This window comes from Notamacropus eugenii, chromosome 3 (assembly GCF_028372415.1).
Source record: "Notamacropus eugenii isolate mMacEug1 chromosome 3, mMacEug1.pri_v2, whole genome shotgun sequence".
NCBI classification, from domain to species: domain Eukaryota; kingdom Metazoa; phylum Chordata; class Mammalia; order Diprotodontia; family Macropodidae; genus Notamacropus; species Notamacropus eugenii.
This window is the reverse complement of record NC_092874.1, coordinates 474566672-474589863: the sequence shown is the minus strand read 5'-3', so window position 1 is coordinate 474589863 and position 23192 is coordinate 474566672. Positions and strand designations below refer to the sequence as shown.

The 23192-nt window shown below is 43.9% G+C and overlaps 1 protein-coding gene across 11 annotated transcripts in view; it reads right to left on the bottom strand.

Moving 5' to 3' along the window:
* Positions 1 to 3818: 3818 nt before the first annotated feature.
* The window catches only part of ARHGEF3 (Rho guanine nucleotide exchange factor 3), a 301074-nt gene continuing 281700 nt past the window's right edge, over positions 3819 to 23192 (bottom strand). For 9 of the 11 annotated variants that reach the window (XM_072598996.1, XM_072598998.1, XM_072599004.1 and 6 more), the window contains 6 exons: positions 22184 to 22280; positions 21936 to 22012; positions 14006 to 14263; positions 9661 to 9831; positions 7910 to 8096; positions 3819 to 5802 (listed from right to left, as the gene is read on the bottom strand). In XM_072598996.1, coding sequence (XP_072455097.1) covers positions 5462 to 5802; positions 7910 to 8096; positions 9661 to 9831; positions 14006 to 14263; positions 21936 to 22012; positions 22184 to 22280 — 1131 coding nt within the window. In that variant the 3' untranslated portion in view covers positions 3819 to 5461. The remainder of the gene's footprint in view (positions 5803 to 7909; positions 8097 to 9660; positions 9832 to 14005; positions 14264 to 21935; positions 22013 to 22183; positions 22281 to 23192) is intronic. The other 2 variants (XM_072599006.1, XM_072599007.1) reach the window with 1 other exon arrangement.

The window sequence follows — 23192 nt, the reverse complement described above, 5'->3', positions numbered from 1 at the left end:
GTTCCCTACCCCTGAAAGACAATTCCAAAAGACTCATGATGGAAAATGCTATTCACATCCAGAGAAGAACTGTGGAGCCTGAATGCAGATTGAAGCAGACCATTTTCTCTTTTTTTCCCTCATGGTTTTCCCCTTTTGTCCTGATTCTTCTTTTAAAACATGACTAATGTAGAATATGTTTAATATGGCTGTACATGTATTACCTTTATCAGACTGCATGCTGTCTTAGAGAAAGGGGAGGGTAGGGAGGGGGAAAAATTTGGAACTCAATCTTATAAAAATGAATGTTGAAAATTAAAAAAATTTTTTTTAAAAGAAAGAAGAAAAAGTTCAGGGTTAACATTCCAAAACAAATGATTATGGGTTTCTTAGCTGACCACTCCCCTCCACTATTCTCTAGGAGTAAACCAAGGGGACCTCCTCCCTTCCATCCATAGCTAATTCTTCCTCCTGGAAGAAGGGTGGGTCCCAGCAAGGACTGTTAAAGATGGAACTTTAGCTCAATCATCCCAGGGGGGAGAAGACAAGATCTAAACAAGAATAATTTTTTTCTGATTTTGGTTGCCACTATTATTCCAGATCCCTAAAGAAAGGCTTTTGTCTTCTACCTAACCTGGAAAGGGTCATTTTTTATTTTTTTTATTTTTTAATGTTTAACAATCACTGCCATACAATTGAGATTTTATCCCCCCCACTACCCCCCTCCCTCCCCACGACTGCATACAGTTCTGTATAGGTTCTACATATACTTTCCTATTGAGTATATTTTCACTATAGTCATGATATGTAGTCGGACTAAAATAAATGGAAGAAATCATATAACAAATCAAAACATGATACACAAACACATACACATACACAAATATGATCTGCTACATTTTGTGAGTGACTTCCATATTTCTTTCTCTGAGTGTGGAAGGCATTTTGCCTTGAGAACCACCATTGGGATTTTTTTTTTTTTTATAAGAAGTTCTTGCGTTATTACAAAATTCCAAGTCTACCAGAAAAAACTCTCGCACACTGTGGTCGTTGCTGTGCACAAAGTTCTCCTCGTTCTGCTCCTTTCACTCAGCATCAGGTCATATAAGTCCTTCCAGGCCTCTCTGAAGTCTTCTTGTTCATCATTTCTTATGGCACAATAGTACTCCATTACATTCATATACCATAATTTATTCAGCCATTCCCCAATTGATGGACATCCCCTTGACTTCCAGTTTTTGGCAACTACATAGAGTGCTGCTATAAATATTTTTGTACATGTGGGACCCTTTCCCATTTTTATGATCTCTTGGGGATATAGTCCTAGTAGCGATATTGCTGGGTCAAAGGGTATGCACATTTTTGTAGCCCTTTGGGCATAGTTCCAAATTGCTCTCCAGAATGGTTGGATGCGCTCGCAGCTCCACCAACAATGAATTAGTGTTCCAACTCTCCCACATCCTCTCCAGCATTTATCATTTTCTTGTTCTGTCATGTTTGCCAATCTTATAGGTGTGATGTGGTATCTCAGAGTTGTTTTGATTTGCATCTCTCTAATCAATAGTGATTTAGAGCATTTTTTCATATGATTATAGATAGCTTTAATTTCTTCCTCTGAAAATTGCCTGTTCATATCCTTTGACCATTTATCAATTGGGGAATGACTTGCATGATTATACATTTGAGTCAGTTCTCTATATATTCTAGAAATGAGGCCTTTATCCCCGAGCTTAGCTGTAAAAATTCTTTCCCAATTTACTACATCCCTCTGGATTTTGGTTGCATTGGGTTTGGTTGTGCAAAAACTTCTCAGTTTAATGTAATCAAAGTTATCCATTTTGCATTTCATAATGCTTTCTATCTCTCCTTTAGTAAAGAATTCTTCCGAAAGGGTCATTTTTTAGACCAGAAAAATATTATTTTGTAATATTTTCAGTTTTACTACAAATGAGGTATTTACCCTCAAAATGGCAGATAATCTAAATGACTGGAGCATTGGTGTGTGTTCTGATACATACAGGGTGTCCTGGAGAGAGCGGTGGACATGGGGGTCAAAGATTTGGCTTCAAATTCCACAGACATTTATTAGTTGGAAAAACCACATGACAGCTAGAATTTCCTAAATCTTTACGGCTTGCAAAGCATTTTACATGTTATCTCATTTGACCCTCAAAACAACCTATCAAGAAGTACGTGCTATTACTCCCATTTTATGGATGAGGAAACTGAGGCAAACAAGATGCTAACTGACTAGCCCAGGGTCACACATCTATAAGTGATTGAGGCAGGATTTGAACTTAGGTCTTCCTGACTCCAGACTTCCCCCATCCTGATGTAGAGCATTTAGGTGTTTTGCAAGGGATGTTAATATCCCTTATTACTAATTACCACTTTATATAGGAAACTTTTGACTGTTGAATAATGAAACTCTTTTAAGCCTCCTGGCCCATCCCAGGTGACTCTCTACTCCATCTATGTACCCCTTTTCTGCTGGAGGAGGATAGGGTCCAGCACAAATCTGTGTCCACACCCCTCCTCCTGAAGCAGGAAGGTAATCTATTCCAAATCAAAGTAAAGCAAAGACAGACCATGCTTTTCATCAAAATGCCTTAAGCACAGTGACAACCCAGTAAGAGAATTTGAAAGCAACCCTTGCTTCACTGATCCATCCATCTTCTCTAAAAGGTCAAGATAATTGGAGGAGGGCAACACATTTCACACAGAGGATCATGGAAACAAAACTGAAAGGAACCTTAGAGGCCAACTAGTCCAATTCCTTTATTTTTAGAGATGAGGAAACTAGAGGCAGCTGGGTGGCCTAATGGATAGAGTTTTGTTGAACCTGGGGTCAGGAAGACACAAGTTCCAATCTAACCTCAGAGACTTCTTAGCTGGATGACCCCGGGCAAGTGCCTTAACCACTTCCTGCATCAGTTTCCTCTACCGTAAAATGGGGTTCATAACAGCACTTGCCTTCTAGGTTATGAGGATTGAACAAGATACTCAGAAGGGGCTTCCTTGTTGCTGACTAGTTGTTTTCAGTCATGGCTGACTCTTCATGACCCCATTTGGGGTTTTCTTGGCAGAGATGCTGGAGTGGTTTGCCGTTTCCTTTTCCTCAACTCATTTTACAGATGAGGAAACAGAGGGTAACAGGGTTAAATGAATTACCCAGGACCACATAGCTAATGTCTGAGGCCACATTTAAAGTCAGGGAGAGGAGTCTCCCTGACTCCAGGCCTGGCACTCCATAAATGCTATTAGAATTAGGAAACTGAGGCCCAAGTGGTTTGTGATTTTTCCAAGGTCACACAGGCAGTAAACATAAGATATGGGATTTGAACCCAGGCCCTCTGATCCTTTGCCATTGTATCACACTTTCTTAACATAATAGAATGAAATTTCCTTTAACATCATGTATTTTGTCAAAAACTGATTTGACAAACATAACAATTTTAGTGGACCAAGAATTTCAAAATAAAATTTCCCAAGGGTCCTAGTAAGTCACTGAATTGATCCCCACTGGGGCTATTGATATGGAATAGTTTCTTGGTCCAGAGTTTTGTTTTCGTCTGTGAAAGGCCCTCCCTGGTGAGGAAATTCCCTCTATCAGTTCAGGTTGATACCTGCTCTGCTCTGCTCAGAGAACTCCCTGGGGCGACGAGACATTAAGGCCCAAGTTACAGGGCCCAGTGTCAGCGGTGAGATAGCTAGAATTCCAGGAGAGCCAAGCACAGAATCCCCAGCAACAGATTTCCCAACCCTGCCGTGAGCCACCTGGTTGGGATTTACATCCATGCCCATGGAGTAAACAAGAAACCTCATGAAAAAACCACAAGACCATTTAATGTAATTTATTTGAAATGCTTCCAGAAAAGTTTAAGGCCATTACACACAAAAAACATTCTTCATAAGAGCCTTCAATGCCTTTCTTTCCATGGGCCAACTTAGAGCTGCCTCCTTTCCCAACACTCCGGCCAGCCCGGGCCCAGGGCTCCTCAAAGGACATTTCGTTTCTCCTTCTTTCCTCCTTCCTGCTTTCCTTAGTGGTAGGCTGTTACTCAACACGTCCACAGCTCCCCTTGAGAAACAAACCACTTTTAAATAAGCTTGTAATAGAAAAAAAAATTCACCTTGTTTAAAATCTATAAATACAGAAATGGGTTTTACAGGGGAAATTGAGCACAATAGTTTGTTTCTTTTTAAAACAATAATGTACTTATACCTTGGGTTTTTTCATATTGATTATCCTGTCACACAAATTCCTTTAATGCACATGAGATATGTACAAGGTAAATTGACACATTATATTTATCCCCTTTCTTTTTTGTAAACTTGTAAGACACATAAGATAAAAAACGAACAAACAAAAACAACCACCCATTTTTGGCAATAACTTAGCATTATCACTACTAGTGCTGGTGTGGGTAGAGTTTTGCACAGTTCAGCCTTAATATTTACACTCTAAGGGAGAATTTCAGTGTATTTAGCATACTTAAAGCTCATATCCCACCCTGCCCTGCCAATCCATGGTGATGAAGATGGGTAAGTGTCTCTGGTCCTCCATGGGTTGGCGGGCTATGTGTGTGAGAGATCTGATTCAAATTTCCTCTAGAATTAACTGAATCAGAATCTGGGGAACACAAAGATGATTCCGGTCATAGCACTGGGCCAGAGGCCACAACAGAGCAAGCCCTGAGGCAGAGATGAAGGATGGGGGTGTTGGTTTCCCAGATGGAAAATGGATTCATGATCTCAATTCCAACATTCCCAACTCAAACCCTAAAGGTCAAGGAAGATCAATTCACCTTCTGAGCCTTTATTCCTTGTCTTGTACTTGGTAAACAGAGCCATCACCCCTATCCTGAAGCTTTTTTTTTCTTTTTAAAATCAGTTTTTCATTCCCATGTCTTGGTGTGTCCATTTAGGACTACAAAAGGGCCAAGGACAAGACCCACTCGATGCTTACTACATTCACTCATTGGAAAATTCATAGCCCAGGATCCCCAATGACATGGCCTGGTCATTTCTATGGCCCAAGTCCATGGTATTGACCAAGTTAATCCAAGTCATTGACTCTTTCTGGTCCTGCCTTTGTTTCTCAGATGTTATCATGACCTTCCATAAGGGGACTATTTGAGACACCAAGGAAACTCTTTGCCTCCCTTCCCCCTTTCATGTCGGGCATCTAGAGGAGCTCTTGAAAAACATCTGTAGTTCTGACATTCCTTTTGTCCCAGCAGGACAAGTGAAAGTAACTCTTTGACAGACGCAGAAACTCCTGGAAAACAAGTGGAAATGATGTTGCACCAGGGTCCAGCCTGCAAGCTGGCAGCTACAGCAACCCAGGCAAAAGGACAAAGACAGGGGGCCTCGGACACTGTCAGGAAGGCCTTCCAAAGTGCTTCTCCAAAACCTGTCCATCTGTGGAATGCAAATACTGTACAGGTAAGCAGACCCAGGAAGGACGGAGAGATTCCTGTCAAACGTTGCTTTCTATCTGTTTGCTGTTCCCACCGCATGAGTCTGTCTGTTCCATGCGCTCACAGTCGAGGCTGACCTCACTTGTGTCCATGCTACAGTCTGACTCACTGCCTGACTGGTCCATTTGCTCCAGCTTGGTCTCTCCGCTGAGAGGGGCGGAGAGTGGAGAAGACTCCTGGGGGCCCAGCATCCCAGCCCGGCCCTCAGCACACACCGCTGTCTCTTTGGCTTGACGAATGCAGTTGAGCCATTGTTGCTTGTTGAAGGTGTCGCTGGCCTGCAGGGTGTGAGACTGGCTTTGGGAACCACTTCTGAAGCTGACTCGGAAGAAATTTTTAACTAAAGGAAAAAATAAAATGTGTCAGCATCCAGATGGTTCCTGGTCAGTGAAAAAAAAATCAGATCCCCATTTCTAAGGACAAACATTGGCCACTACAAGGCAGAAGGAAGGTGAAAAGTAAAAAATAATAATGAAGACTGAGTTTTTCTAAATTAACCTAAGCAAGTTATATAGCTTCTCACTTCACCTATCTGCAAATGAAGCCACTGTCAGAGATCTTAATTTTGACCTTGAACCACAGAATGATAGAACCAGAAGGGACTTAGCCACCTGATCCAACCCTGAGGCCCAGGGAAGTGATGTAATTTGCCAAAGCTCATGGATAGTGCAAGGCCTGGGATTAGAACTCAGGACTCCAGTGATCCTTCCAATACCCCATGATGCCTCTCTCTCTCTCTCACAAGGTAAGAAAGAATGAACACCAATGACTGAATCCTTGAAGGATGTTTCTAATGAACAATATTCCCTATGGATTGAAATTGGGCTGGGAAATTCAAACCCTCACCCCTTAAAACTTCCTTTAATCCTTGGTGTCTTCTTATATGCAGATGCCGAGCTGCTCTATGTCTCCAAGTGATTTTGTTAACACCCTTTGTTTTCTGGTACTTTGGGGACCAAATCTTATGCTTTCATTGGCTCTGGGAGCTCTAGGTGAGGAATTTCCTCTACCGAAGCTAACTTCCCAAGGATGCCAGCACACTGCCCACTGTCATCTCCTGTTCTTGCCACCTGATAAGTCCCCCTTCTTTCTGTTCCTATGATATAATTCCTCATTAATGTCTTTTTTTCCAGGTATTCTCCAGAGTTCCTCGGTGATTATATATTGTAGTCTGCTCATACCTTCCATGGGCCTCTTCTGTCTGACTACTAACTATTGTTGAGAGCAGAGCCTTCCTGCAAAGTGCCAGGGAGAAAGAGTCACTTTGCACCAAGAGTGGTGAGGGCTCATCAAATCTGCAGAAGGAACTAAGCTGGGAGGAATAGGTGATGCCCTGGATAGCAAAATCAGGATCCCAAAAGAGCTTGACAGACTAAGGCACTGGATTGAATCCAAGGAGAAGAAATTCAATATGGATAAGTACAAAGTGTTCCTTTTGGGCTCAAAAAATCAGTTTCACAAATACAAGGTTAGACAACAGTCTTTCTGAAAATTAACTAGGGCTTGCTAGGGATTGTAAGCTCAGGATATGTCTACAGGGCAATGAGACAGCTCATAAAAGCTAATTTGGGAATGGGGGGGGTAAGAGTCCCTTTGTACTCTGCCCTACTCAGACCATAGCTGGAATGCTGGGCTCCCATCTGAGTGCCACAGTTTAATGAGGACATTGATAAGTTGGAGAGGGTTCAGGAAACCAAGATGGTGAATGAAGGACCAGGAGTGGTGAAGACTTGGGGAGGGGGGGGTCATGATAGCTGCCTTTTAAGTATTTGAAGACCAATTCGATGGTAGAAGGGTTGGGCTTATTCTGCTGAGCCTAAGGGGAGCCAGAGGTGAATGCTGAAAGGAAGTAAATTTAGACTCAAGGTCAGCAAAACTCCTAACAATGAGAACTGTCCTTAAGTAAAGTGAGTGGCCTCAAGAAATGGGTCTCCCCATCACACACAGCTGGAGGAGCATCTGTCAGGGCAGTGTGCCATACAGGCGATTGCTTTTAGAAAGGATCGGATTGCTCAGCCAATATACATTTAGTAAGCACCTACTGTGTGCTAAGTGCTAGGGATACAAAGAAAAGCAAAAAGGAAGGAGAGCACAGTCTAATTAATAGGAGCCTAATGAGGTCTCTTCCAGCTCTCCCATTCTGTGATTCTGAGGGGATCTGATGGGAAGTGGTGAAAAATGATCTATTTCTGTGTCCCCACAAGTCACTGATATAGTCGATGACAGGAAACAGTTGGTCATACATCCTTTCTAAAGTAAGTCAGAGCTAATAGGACAGAATCTAGGGGCTGGGATGGTTCACTGGACTTAGAATCAGGAAGACCTACCTTCAGTTCTTTCTTCACACACTTTACTACCTGAACCTTAAAATACTCCCTCTTACTATTAGGACCATTAAAAAACCCAACCAAACCCCCAAACCAAAACCCCAACTTGGGCATTCCTACTTCTCTCGTTGTTGGTGAAGGCTCCTCGGATGGAGCCGCCAAGCCGCACCTCCCCATCCTGTAGGTCATCCAGCAGAAGGTCCTTCACAGGGATTGGCTGTCTGTAGAGCTGGTAGCATAACTGCTCATTGTGGGTGACAGGCCGAGTGATGACAAGCACTTCTTGAAACAGGAAGACATGTAGCTTCTAAGAAGCAGAAACGAACAGAAACCCTCATTCGCTCCATGAATTAAAACAAAAAAGAGTCAAACATTCTCTTAGAAATAATAGTGCTCAAGAATCCATTCTAAGCCTTCTCCTTTGCTTAGCAGCCATTGACCCTTAAACTTCAGCATCTCCACTGGGGTAACACCATTTCAGGGCCCTCCTTCTAAACCAGGGACTCTTCATGTTTTGTGTGTGTCCTGAACCCTCTCCAGCAGTCTGGGATCTATGGATTCTTTCTCAAAGTAGTGATTTGAAATGTATAAAATATGTATATGTAAAATAAAATACAAAGAATTACAGAGAAAACCAGTAACAATGAAATACAGTTATTAAAAAAGAAAACAAAAGCAAAACCAGGAGTGGGGTACTGGGGCTGAGATCTTTGGCTTGCCCCCTTCTCATTCCCTTTTCCTCTTCCATCAAGTAAAATGTGATGCCTTTTAATTCCTTAGGGGCTTCCAACCTTTAACCTCACTGTTTGCCCTTGGCTACTCTGCAGAAGAAGAAAACAGCCAGTCCTCAAGCTGGTCAAACCTGTTCCAGGAGCAGCCAGAGGGCTGCCAGCCTGTAAGGACTAGCTCCATGCCCATATCGACTGCAAACAGCTTCCCCTATAACCCGCTGAAGGCTGTCCTGGAAGCCTGAAGGCCTGGCTGTGAATTCTGAATACAGTTTCACTGACCATCTCTGTGACCATGGTCAAATCACTCAATCTGCCAGAGCCTCAGTTATCTCATCCAAAAGATGGGGTGAGACAGATGTTCATGACCTGCCTATCAGGGTGGTTCTGAGACAAGTGCTCTGCAACCTGGAAACACTTATCACTGCAGAAAATTTCAAAGAAATAAGATCATCCATGGCAACTGGAATCACCCAATCAAAGCTGCCCCCAGGCCTGGGAGGGCCCTGTCCATCTGCTCCTGCTGGACTTCAGTCCCATCCCCGTAACTTCCAGGTCCCAAGCACTACTCCCTGGCCACCACCATCTTCCCAACGAGAAATAAGGGCCCTAAGAGCAGCAGCATTGCTGTGGTGTGTTAAGTTTTGCAGAGGGATGATCTCTTTGCATTCTCGCAATGGCCCTGGGAGGGAGGAGCTATTAATACCATCATTTTACAGATCAGGAAACTGAGGCCTTGAGAGAGTAGATGTCTCACCCAGGGTCCCATGGGGGGTGGGGGTGGGCAGGGAGCATCTTTGCTTTTGTAGTGGCATCCCCGGGGTTTGGCACACAGTAAGCGCTCAATAAATGCTTGTCAAATGGCTAACATGGAAATACATTTTGCATGACTTCACATGTATAATCAATGCCTTTTTGCCTGCCTTTCCAAAAGGTAGGAGGGGGCAGGAGGGAGAGAATTTGGAACTTGAAATTTTAAAAAATGAATGTTCAGGTTTTTTACACATAACTAGGAAATATTTAATGAAATATATATTTAAAACATGCTTGTTGCCTGAGGTGGGAGAAGCAGGAAGGGGGCAGCACCCAGGGAACCAAAGAGCCAACAGGTGACCCACAAGGTGAAGACTACCCGCTACTCACCACACCCCTGTTGTTCTTCAGTTCACCGTGACAACACAGAGCCCTGGAGCTGTCGATCAGGGAGTCCTTCTGACCCTCTTCCAGATACATCAGCCGCTCCTTATAGTAGCGGCATTCTGACTCTCCAGTCTTGGTGTTGATCTCAGCCACAATGCCCTGAATGATGTTTATCTGTGGGGCAAGAGGGGAGACGACGAAACGCCCTCAACATCAGCAACTGGAGTTCTTCTGGGACCTTGGACAAGTCACTGAACCCGTCTGCCTCAGTTTCCTCTTTGGTAAAATGGGAACCACAGTAGCGTCTACCTGGTATCAAATGGGATAAGCTTTGTGCTGTGTTTTGAAAACCTTACAGCTACAGAAATGCCAGCTATGTATTATTATTGGGCTTGGACTCATAAGTGTGAGCTCTACCTGACAATAAAAGTGAGTTTACAATTTGCAGCTCTATGAGGAGACAGAAAGGGGCAGCAGCTGCCCTTTGTGTGGACTCAAAGGGAAGGATGCTTAAGAATTCTGTGTCTGTCAGAATCCCAGAATCCCCGTGGAACAGGGGACCTCAGCGTCCACCTAGTCCAATCGGGGCCTTCACCTGAATCTTCATACCCCCCCCTCATCACCATGGTCTCTGAGCCTTTTGCTTGAGGGCACCTAGTGAGGAGAAGCTTCCAGAACCTCCCTGGGCAGGCCCCTCCACTCTTGGCTCCGCTCCATTTATTAGGAGGGTGTTTTTTCTCCTATCAGGCCTAAAGGTGTCTCTTGACAACTTCCACCCATCGCTTCAGGCTAGGGGAACAAAGTTAATCCCTCTTTAGTATGACAGCTCCCTGAATAATTGAAGACAGCTCTCCTGCCCAGCCTGCCTCACCCAAACCCCAAACTTTCTCCAGGTTATGCACAAGGAATGCTTGATTTGGATCAGAAAAGTTGAACTGGCTTCTCAGGGAAGTCTTTTAGTGACAAGACTGACACATTCACAACCTGTAAGGGCCCCTAGGCCTTACCACTGATCCCCTGGGACACTGGACCTGCCGGTCCATATCCACCCCTCTTACATATGCGTTGTTTCCTTCAATAGAGCATGAGCTCCTGGAGAATAAAGATTGGCTAGGTTTTTATACTTGTGCTGCTAGCTACCAACTAGCACATGATAAGTGCTTTTTCATTCATTCATCTTTTAATACTGAATACATCAGAATGAGGCAAAGCTTGAGTTAGAAATGCCAAGGCCCCAAAGCAAATGATGGAATTAATTAGGCATATGTCCTCACACACCCAAGGACATCCCTGGGGCGGTGGGGTTACAGAGTCAATACCTGCTGCAGGCTTCTTGGCTGAGACAGTACTGAGGGCAGCTCTGGGGTACTCTACCAGGTATCTGGTTCATCACATTAAACAGGTAAGAAAACACAAGGATGCAAAGGAAGCCACAAAAGAGGCAGATGGTCTGCCAGAAAGTACTTAATGGATGAGGGAACCATTAATTTAAATGAATTTGTTTAAAAGCCTAGGGTTCAATCACATTCTCAAGACCATTGAGAAGTAGGCTTGAAGGTCACAGGGAAAGCTGTAACAGAAAGCAGACCCAGCCAGAGGAGCCGCTGAGCTCTAGGGAAAAGGGCAAAGTTTGACCAGTGGGCCAAGGCCCAGGCCGGCTCGTGTGTGTTACAGCAAAAATGAAGTCATGACAGCTCTTCTGAAGCGTGAATGTGGTCAGGACCTCTCTCTGGGGGAATGTCTGAGTGGCTGTTTTCAGGGGCAAATGAAACCCTATCTTTGTGACCACATGAAAGCAGTCTGGGGAAAATCTTCGCCAAGCCCAGCTTCTGTACTCCCATCAAAGCCAGATGAAGGGAGGTTCTGTGGAAAGCTGAGGTCCAGCTCCAGCCTCATGACCAAGAACACCTAATCCTTGACCTGGGATGGTTCCTGAAGGTTGTGGAGACTTTGGTATGAGCCCAAAAACAAACGAGAATCTTGGAATGACTCGATCTTGTCCTACAACCGTGAGACAATAGCATTTAGTGTTTGGATTTCCTGGTACTGCTTTGCCTCACACCGACTACAACTTCCCTTGTTTTTGGTGTCAGATTAATTTAATGTACTCATTCATTACATTAAAGTGGAAACCTGTGCATAATACAAGTTAGGAAGCCAGTCTTCCTCCTGAAACAGTTCACAGACTAGAAAAAAAAGTTTATCAACCATTGATATAACAATGATGATAATCTCACTAAAATATAACATTTTAATGTTTATCAAGCACTTTACAGGCTGTCTAAGTTGATCCTGACAACAACTCTTGGAGGGATCATTATCCTCACTTTACAGCTGAGGAAACTGAGGTGAAGGGACTTATTCTGGGTCCTACAGTTAGCAGGTGTCTGAGGTAAGATTGGATTCAGGTCTTGACTCCAATACCAGGGCTCCATCCACTGGTCCACCTAGTGAGCTGCACATAATGGGGAAACTGAGGTATATGTCCCCTCTAAAGTATTTTAGGAAAAGAATTTCCAACCCCGGATCATGTCTCTACTACCATGTCTTTCATGGTGACCCTTTCCATAGCATGTCAGTGACACTATGGGAAACATGCCTGACTAGAAGTAGGTCATGCAGTATGGTGGACAAGCCTGGTTGCCCTTGGCGACTAGGAGAATGAAGGAAAACATGGGTAAGTCCATGAAGGAGAGGATGAGGAGAATCACCACAATGATGATGGCTCACAGACATCTCAAAGAACCCAAGTGATTACCAACCACCAGGACACAACTAAATGCCGCCAAGACGAGCACCTAGGCCATGCCAGACTGCATTAAGAGGCAAGGTGGGGCCTTGGCAGTCCCAACCCTATATGGTGGACATGTGGAGATCTGTTTTGTCCTCAGCTGACTTTTATCTATGGATGCAGACAAGGAGTTCAACAGAAAAGAGTTTGGGCCTTGGTGTTGGAGCAGATGGTTTGGAAACCTGGTTCTGTCTGTATATACGACTTTGGACCAATTATTTCTCCTCCTTGGGCCTTAGTTTTCTCCTCTGTAAAATGAGAAGGTTGGTCTAGATGAAAGGAAATGTGAAGTCCTTTCTAGAGCTCTCCAGTCCTATGACCTCTCTAGGTCTCAATTTTCTCATATATAAATCGAGAGGTTTAGAATAGATGAATTTTAAGATCCTTCTGCTCCTAGGTTTCTGATCCTACAATTCAAAGTTGACTTTTTTTTGGGATGCCACTAAAATAGCCAGAGTCAGTTTTATCCCTCATTTATTCTAGTAATAAAAATAGACCTGACTGATAAGCAAATGCTTCCGAACTCATCCCTCCTTCCCCTCTATACTTTCTGACTGGCAACGCACCGTACTGGATATCCGCTGGCTGAATATCTGTGAAATGTTCAAAGCATTTTCTGAGGATTTTTAAAGTCTCTTTTTAAAAAAAGTTATGATCTTAACCAATCAACTGATGTAAACATTTCAATATACACAGAAGGAAAGAAACAAGGATTGCACATGAAGTTGGGACCTTTGGCGACCTGTTTTGTTTTGTTTTGTTTTGCTTTCCAAAGTGTATACTGAATTTAACGTGATAGTAACAAAACTGCCCCGCTGCTTATTGGCTTCCCCTTCTGGACTTCCTTTCCTGTTCCCAGGAGGCTCTTTCTTTTCTTCTCTTTTTTGCACCACTATTACAATCCACCCATTCTCCTGAGGTCTTTTTTCCACAAGCCTGAATCTGACATTCTCACCTGGCCGGCCAACTGCTCCAGGACAAGCCTTGAGCTTTCCCTTTCTTCCCTCCCAACACGTAGGCACCCCTCTAACAGCATCTGTCCAGTGGCCTCGGAGAAATGTCTTTGATCCACTTCTCTCAAGGCTGGGAGCAAGTGAGATTCAAAGAAAAAGCCTCAATTTAGAGCTGGATCCTGTGGGGGCAGTGTTAAGGCTCTGAGTTGAGCGGCTCAATCTGATCAAGACCTAACAGCTAACAATTCTGGGGCATTTTCAGGCTTATGAAATGCTTTACAAATTCTTTTCTCATTTGATTTGGATTCTCAAAACCCTGGGAGGTAGGTGTTATTATTAATAGGTATTATTCCTATTTTACAGATGAGGAAACTGAGGCAGAGGTTAAGTGACTTTACCAGGGTCACCCAGCTAGTCAGTAGCAAGCATAATGGTTTCCTAATTGACAGATGAGGAAACTGAGGCTCACTGGGGGTGAGTGGTCATAGCTCAGACCAGCACCTAGGCCTCCTTCCTGCCAAATCAGCATTGTTCCTTCAATCCTATTCTGCCACAGAGAAATGGTCACAGTGCCTCTTACTCCCCCTTCCCTGACCACACTTACAGCTTCCTCCAGGTGTTGTTGGTCTGGGTTATCATTTGGAGTGTGCCTCAGTATTTCTCGGAGAAGTAGTGGGTACTTCACAAGTCGACTTCGGGGGATGTCGAGGAAATTCCAGAGGTCCAGCTTCCGACTGAAGGGTGACTCCAAGCAGCGCTGAAGGAAGTCCTGCACGCGGTGGTCCTGTTTCTTGTGGTCCAGCAATGCTTTGGCTGCAACTTGGTTACTGCAGTAGCTGTCGTAGGAGCTGAGACATGGCAGCTAAGGAGGAGAAGATGACACAGGGCTGGAGAAGGAGCTGGACAAGAGAGTCTGCCCCTTCATCAAGAGAGCACACCACCTGGCTTTGTATTATCTGAATACAGGCCAAAAGGATGCATTTTGTTAGACAGAGTAGGAGCTCCCTGAGAGTGTGGATTGCCTTTTTTTCTGTTTTTATCTTCAGGGCTTAGCATAGTGTTTGGCACTTAGTTAATAGATACATGCTTTAATTTAAATTTAAAAACACTTAAGAAACACCTTTTCATTCATTCATGACATAGAATATGCTGTCTCCTTATTTATCTCTTTATTCATATCTATTTATCTATAACATACAGGGGTGGGGGTTCAATGAGGTGACTGGCATTCAAGGACTCTTCTAGATCTAATACTGTACGAATAATTCCCTTTTCCCCACTAGCTATTGCCTAATTGTGTTTTCTCAACATGTACTTGAACAAGTAATTTCTTTAACACAAGTATACAGCTCTGTAGCTATCCCTCTTGCATATCACTGAAGAGACTTGCCTCTTAAAAGGTATTGATCTTTTGGTTTCTGATTGTGCTTTTTGATGAATTAGCCATCTTTCCCAGTTTTCTGTCCTGCATAGACTTGGTTAGGCGATTGATGGATGAATAACCTTCCCCTAAGTCACTGATGACGATACAGAACAGAAAAGAGGAGAAACGCCAGGGAACCGCTAGCAGGAGCCTAGAAGTTAGTGGGCATCCGTGGGATGATGAAGTACAAAAACTTTAGAGCAGAGCTCAGGGAAAATCCAGATCCAGGAACTACCCAGAAATAACTGTTAATATGAAGGTCTGTGACTTATCAAAGGTCACTGGGCATGTGGATCTCCCTGCCTCCCCACAAAATGCTAACTTCCCCAACATGTCCTCATGAGCTATGAGCCCTTTCCTTCTCCACAGATGGTGATCGAATAATTGTGGCTGCTGAAAGCTTTGGAGAATTTATGGATTCTATCATAGGGCTACAGGATTCTGGAATTGGGAAGGGTCTTGGCAGGGAGCTAGTCAAATCCGTCTTTGGAAAAGGATCTCTGCTACAACACACCTGACAAGGGGGTGTCCAGGCTCTACCCTGAAGACTCAAGTGAGGGAGAACCCACTCCTTCTCTCTCAGGGCAGCCGGGTGGAAGGAGGTTTTTCCTGACATCCTGACATCAGACTTGAATGTCCCCTGCTGTTCCCACCTATTACTCTTAGTGTAGGGCCAGAGAAATTTCCCTTAGTCCCTCTCCCAGGCGATAAACCTGTCAAATACCTGAAGAGGGCTTTTCTCCTGGTTCAAGGAGAGCCATGTTCATGGAGTCAAGGTCCAGCACCATCATGGATGCTCCCCTCTGTCCCTGTCACATTTGCTCATCCTTCTTTGAACAACCACTACTAGTCATCATAACAACAGCTGGTCTTTCAAGCGTCTGACCGTCGCAGTCAAGATTGATGACCCATTTCAATAACATTTCACAGTCTGAAAGTACCTTCTTAAGACAAAGCTATAAGATACAGGAGCATATGTGGCTTCTTCAAAGAGATCTAGCTAAAACAGATTCCAGCTGTCATGAAAACAATTAATCAACAGTTTTTTGAATGCCTACTGTGTGTCCAGGGGCTGAAAATTTGAACAGATGATCATATTTTTCACAAGCAAAAATGTAGAAAATATTCGGTGTGGCCACTGTTTCAACACGATGGTTATTCTAGCACCTTATTTCCAGAATTTTGTCTTTGTTCTCGCATCCCCAACCCTTGAGACAGAGCCTGGCAAACTGGGTGATTAATAAATGTCTGATCCATGAATAAATACATTCATGTGCAGAGACTGCCACTAAAAAGGAAATCCAGCCAACTCAGGTTAAAACAATTATTTGTTGAGGACACAAGTGAGACTCTTGACATTTGGTGACAAGGGGCCTACATGTGAAGAGGGGCCCACCCAGGGCTACCAAGGACACAGAAACTTTCTCAGGCACTGCTCCCCCAAAAGTTGGGAGAAAATTGGTGCTCTTTAAACAAAAAGAAAGAAAATCATCCAACTGCTGTTTGCTTACTTACAATTTAGATCAAGGTTAATTAAAATGGGCCTCAGGCCCTGTTCATTTAGTTCCCACTTCCTCTTTTATCAAAGACCTGGAAATGCCCAGTGTTTTCATTATACAGAAACCAATCAGCAGAAACTAGAGGATGTAAACTAACCAGGGAGCCCCCTTCCCCATCACTGCTGACTGCCCAATTGTACCATTAATCTCCATTATCCCCGCCAGGTTGTCATGGTAACCAAGTCTGCCTCTAATCCTGTTTTCACACTTGGCAGGTTTGCTTGTTTCCTGGGCCCACCAAACCCGAGAGGCTGAGCTGACTTCACCCCTTTGTGGGCCCCACTTTAATCTGTACATCAGGGGTGTTTTCTAGGCCTCGGAAAGCTGCCCCCTCTTAGCGGCCAGCACAGGGTCAAGACTTGCCCTGAATATACAAGGTGCTCCATTCCGGTTTGGTGGTATGAGTCAAAGGGAGGAAAATACGGGGGGTGGGGGGGGTGTGCATGTGTGTGTGTGAACATTCACATGTGCTTATTACTAGCCAAAAAAATCCTGAGGGATTTTTCAAACTACATCTACTCAGCCTTTGTCTTTGGGAGGGAGACTGTTTTTACTACAGGGTTTTTCCCCTCCCCACTAGATCAAGGATTCTTAACCTTTTTTTGTGTCATGAATGACACACGAATAGCGTTTTTAAATACATGATAGAAAATACACAGAATTACAAAGGAAGTCAATTACAGTGATATATATATATACGTATATATAAAATTATAGTGAATATTAACAAAGGAAGTTCCTGGACCCAGACTGACATCCTGTTTGTACTAGCTGAATTCTGTTGCAACAACCTTACTGTGTGGATCCTGCGGATGGCCCCAGGGCTTTAATATAGATGGAAGGGCCCTTAGAGGTTGCTTAGTCAGTTCATTCTCTTCCCTTCACAGAGGATGCAGCATGGCACAATATCTCGAGATCTGGGCTCCAATCTCCTATTGTTGATACTGCCACATGTGGGCTTAGGCCTAAATCACCCAGTCTCCTGGGGTCTCAGTTTACTCATCTGTAAAATAACTGCACTAAATGATCTCTAAGGTTCCTTCCAGCTCTCAGTGTAGGATCCCCTTCTAATAAGCAGGATGGGCTCACATCTATTTACTTGGATGTGGCCCGCAATTAAGTTTTCTTGACTCTGCATGTATGTTACAAGGGTTTTTATTTTTGTTTTTCTTCTTTTGGAGGTGGGCAGAAAGAGGAGATAAGAGGGAGAGAAAATAATTATCTGTGAAAGTGAAATATGAACACTGGGTAAATAAAGAGAAATCACAGCCTGGAGAGAAGAGGAGTCAAAGTGGCAGATTTGGGAAATGGAAGCTGCCTTTCCTTTTGACAGACAGTGCCCTATCCCATCAACCTTGTGCAGAGGAAAGAGAACAATCCTATTTTATTTTTTTGTCTGTGTTTCCTGTCTCTCCTCCAGGTATTAAAATTTCATTAGAAACTAAATTACCCAAGAGTTTGTCCTAGAGAACTAATAAATTATTTTGGAACTTTTAAAAGGGTAGGATCAGACTCAAATTACTTGGAAAGTTACTTCTTTAGGATCCTGTTAACTTCAATGACACACTCTCCATCACAGAGGACTTTGAAGCCTCTATGTGGAAGGCCTAGGAGAACTCCCCTGTGTCCCAGTCCTTAATGTCTTCAAAGTTAAGTAACTGAGCTATTGGGGGTAAAAAGATCCAGCCAGCACCATCCCCCTCAGAAGGTCACTTGTTTGAGGAGGAAAAGAAAATCACTTTTTCTTTCTGTTTGGGGGTGGAGGAGGGGCAGGAAATAAATCCATCTTTCACGGGTCAAACGGGCTTTGAAAATTGTCCTCATTCGGCTTCTCCCTGAGCTGTTTATTTTGTTCTGTTAAGAAGCCCAGGCCTCACACAGATGTGCCCGTGTTTGCAGCTCTCACCCACGTGAACACATCAGCACAACTTGTCAGACAAGATGGAGAAGGACCGTTTCTCATGGGGGTCTGCTAACAGGCTTCTCTTCACTGGGGGCAGTCCGTTTGATGTCTGGACGGGCCAGATAGCAGCCAAGTGGCCCTTTCTGGTCTTCCTTCCATGTGTCTGCCGTGAAAGTGTCAAGGCCCTCCTAAATCTGTCATTTGGTTTATCTTTGGGAAAGGGACTGGACCTGGGATTTATTGCTTTAGGGAACTCCAGGTGAGAAACTCTCACCACCAGTGCAGATTGCGACCTACTCTTCAGGGAGTCACTGAACAGATTACTAAGAGGTCAAGGGACTTGTTACTTGCCTGAGGTCACAAAGCCCAAGTATGTGTCAGGCCTGGGACTCAAACCCACACCTTCGGGCGTTCCAAGTCAAATCTTTCCCAAAGCTACCAGGCTGCCTCTCATTCACCTGACATCTATTTTGTATTTAATTATTCAGATATATGTTGGTAGAAGCTTCCTGAGGGTAGGGACAATGTCACTTTGGTCTCTGCATCCCCTCTGCCAAGATCAAACAATTGTTCCGACAAGTGTGCATTAAGTCTTTATCGTGTCAGGCCCTGGGATTCAAAGACAAAAAAGAAGAAAAGAAAACAGAAACAGCCTTTGTCCTACAGAAACCTATATTTTAATGGGTAACAAGTGAAATTCTGACAGGGCATCACCAAAGTCTTATTGCAGCAAAATGCTTATTCACCCTCTATAAGTAGATGCAAAATGTATACAAGAGAGAAGCTAGGTCACACTGGGGATGAGGTATGAGCTGAATGGATCAGGGTTAAATCCTAAAGGAAACCAGAGATTCCCAGAGGTGCAGGGGAGGGGAGGGGAGCTCCTGGCCTGGGGGATTGGGACAAAGACACAGAGATGGCAGATGGAGGGCAGTGTATAAGAAGGAACAAGACAGACAGCTAAAAGGGCTTTGTACTTTGAGTGGAACTGAATTTCCTTAAAAGCTGAGCCACAGGGCCCTCAGAGTTAGTTATCAAGGTGACATCTGATTCAGTTCAGAGGGTGTTAATAAAAGGGAAGACTGAACTGGAGGATACCAGAGCCATCTTTTGGGATGTGAGAGGCCATCACTTAGAAGAGAGATCGGCCTGGTGTGTTCTGCATGTTACCATGATTTCCGGTGTGAATTTGGACCAGGAGGCTGTTGAGACCCCTTCCACCTCTCAAACTTTGGATAGTCAGTATGGATGTGGCAGTGTGCTGGCTGCTGCCTAACCCACTTCTACCCTGAGTTTGAATCCTACTGCACAGCTTCGAGATATGGGAGAGTCCTTCATGTAGCAAAAAGAGGGTTGGACTTGATAAAAAAAATTAAATTAAAAAAACTAATGTGTCTAATATGACAGCATCTCTATTTTTGATTTAGCACTGCAAACCAACATTTGAAGAAACTAGACAGTCACCAGTACGTTGGTGTTTTAGTAAAAGTGGCTTCTCATCATCAGTAATTCTGGGTCTGAGCGGTAGAAGAGAGAGAGGAGCACCAAGCCATCTTAGGGAGTCCTGGGTCCCACCCCAAGTGATCCATGAGTCAAGAAAGTTTCATCAGGAGAGCTGTTCTTTGCACAAGAGGCTAGTTCTTTGGAAGATTTTTTTTTTTTTTAACATGGAAAGTAGTTTGAGCACAGAGGACTGCTCACATTAAAATGAAACCCAAAAATATAAGATAAATTGAGTTTTCCTGAAATATTAAGGACTGCTTCTTGAATTATTCATCTCGGAAAATTACTGGGTCTCCAGTTGGCCTGGAGACGTTCCAGTCCTGATACTAAAATGGTTTGCCTTGATGAGACCCCAAGACAGGTCACTTTCAGACACAACTGACTCAGGGTGAATTCCCAAAGCACAGCAGAAAAGGCTCTCCACAAGAGTCCGAACTCAATTCAAGGCAGTCACTATTTAGTAAGCACCTACTGTGAGCAAGTCAGATCATGATGTCCCTCAATAATGAAGGACAATCCCGAAAAAGGACAAGTAAGAAGTAAACCTTTAAACACAATGCCCATCACACCCCCAACAACCCCTGCAGGGTCTTGCATGTAACAGGCCAACAAATGCTAATTTGGTTAGGGTCTAGATAGCAGAATTTAGGTGGTGAACCAGCCCCTCTTCCTTCAGGGCTAGGCTGGATGTTTTCCATGTGAAAATACCCTTGGCCCAAAGCATTGCCATCTCTGCAGACTCTGAGAATTAAAGAGATAAAAAACTTGGAAGAAGGGAATAGATTGTTCTCCTTTGGGAGGATGTCTTCTCTGTCTCATACATCAATGGCTATGGGATCTCTTCCACATGGGCAATGCCCTTCAACAGTGCAGGTGACCACCCTTCCATGCGTGCTAACATATATCATGGGACTCTTGACTGTGTCACAGGTTCAAGGATTGAGAGCTAGAAGAGACCTGAACTTGACAGAGGATGCTGGAAGTCCCCTTCAGGGCTCTTGGCATTATGTGAGTGCACCAGAGAGGATCTTGGCCTGTCACCTAACTGACCCACCCCCTTTCCAGGCTCCACACCTCTTTGATGCTACCTTTTCCTGCTCCTTTCTGTTGGTGATTTGTCATTGGTCATAATAATCACGATGATAAATGATGACTAGCATGACTCAGATTACCCTCACAACCACCTGAGGAGGTAGATGTCATTATCATCCCCATCCTATACATGAGGAAACTGAGGCTGAAAGCACCGAGGTGACGTGTCCAGGGTCACACAGCTGGGAAGCGGGACCCCATCCACTGCATCACCTAGCTGCAGAGTCTATTCATCCCCACCAGAGAGCCCCAACTGGGTGACCTGGAGCTGCTCAGTCTTCCTAGGATTGGGTTTCCTGCTCTGTAAAATGGAAGGGGCAGACTAGATTCAAAGGTCTCTACCATTCTTTCCAGGCTTGGATACAAGATTCTATTACTACCCATGGCCCTCGAGGTATCTTGCCAAGACACTGGGATACTCTGCTCTCTTACGTTAAACATTTGGAGCATTACAGTCTCTCAGTGGCTAATGGATTACTTGGGGATAAAGAGCCAAAAATAATTAGCTCGAGCCTGGATGTGCTTAAGATGACCAAGTAGCTACATGGTGCCATTGGCCTTGCCCGTGTCTATAGAACTACAGGGTGGCTTGATGGTTTCCCTTCACATCAAACTAGAGCTCTGTAGAGATTTCTACATGGAAATAAAAATGGTCCCCAAGATGACGGGGTCCAAGTAATGTGAATGACAGACTACATTTTTATCTTGCAAGGACTACATTCTCTCCAAGGAAATGAAACTGTACAAGCCCCCAAAGGATGGCGAAGCCACACAAAGTGGATATCAGATGGCTCATGCTTCTAATGAGGATCCCTATACATATGTATAAGATAATGTATATTATATATAATGTAATTAATGATAAACATAGCTTTAATAATAATAAATTTACAGTAAATACACAAACAGCATAAATATTATCTTTTTACTTGAAAACTATTTTCTCCTCCTAGTGTGAAGCTCATTAGAGGTTTATGGAGGGGAAAGGAATAATATAAGTAAAAAGAAACTCTAATTAAAAAATAAAAATGGTCAAGTCAAGAAAGCTTCTTACCCATCCCACCAGGATTGGGCCGACATGCTCGGTAGATCCGTCTGCCTTCCTAACTTCTTGAAGCTGGCTAAGAAGGTCTAGAGTTGAGGAAAGAGAAAGGAAAATGTCTTTGTTACACATCCTGAGATGAATGCCGATGGGCGGAAGATCTTGGCTACTCACATTATTACATAACCAATTCTGGATTGGTTCTAACGCTACTTAATTAGGTCTACATGCCCTGACTCATCTGGGGAACCAAGCCTCACCTTCATGCAGAGGGATTAGAGAGTCCAGTGTTCCAAAAATCTGGTTTAATTCTTGTTCTGTCATTATGGAGAGTTTAAGCATGGGGTCATGATAAGCCTGTGAGAGCAAGGTGAGAGAGAGAAGGATACAATTAAAATCCAGGGAAAAACATTTATTAAAAAGTCCTATTAAACTTTTTCTTTTTTTTGGTTAAGATACACTCAGCTAACAAAACATCCCAGAGACAAGTGGAAAGTCAGACAACAATAAAAGATTTAAAGGGTGGCTGAAGGTCATGACAGAAGCAATGTTACACTCAGTTGAAGACGTGAGTCATTCATGGCTCCGTGAACCAGACACATGATCACTGCGACAAGGAGAAAAAAGGGAGGGCTTCCCTTTTAGGTGGGGAAGGCTGGGAAGGAGAGGAGTAGCTAGAGATAAGGCTATAATGGAGTGAGTCCCCAACTCTTAGGGGTTCACAGAGAAGCTGGACTGGCTGGAGAGCTTGCAAGGACATTAGAATTGACCCCTATGGGCCCTACTAAGGTTCCATGAGAGGCACTTCATGGTGGAGGGCAGTCAATGCCAAGATAAGAAATATGAACTTTATTCTGCAGGCTATGGGGAGTTACTGAAAGGGGGATGGGGTTCCCAGGGAAGATTAGCTCAATCATCCCAATCTGTAAGGACAGAGAAGGGGAAGACTCGGGTGGCAGTAACCTCAGTTAAGAGGAGACTATAATAATAGTCCAGGGACAAGGGATCAAATATGTCAGACCAGAAGTTCCCTAGTCCAAACCCCTGGTGGAGGAAACTGCGCCCCAGGGAGGAAAGGTGACTGTCCAAGGCCATGGAAACAGTCAGTGGCCAAGGCAGAATTCGAAATCAGGTCTTCTGCTCTCTCCATTCCCACTTACCTAGAGTGGGAATGGAAAGGAAGGAGGATGAGAGTTAACTTTTGAAGGAAGAATCTACCCATCCACATCCATCTAGTTATCCACTATCCACTATCCACTATCCATCTAT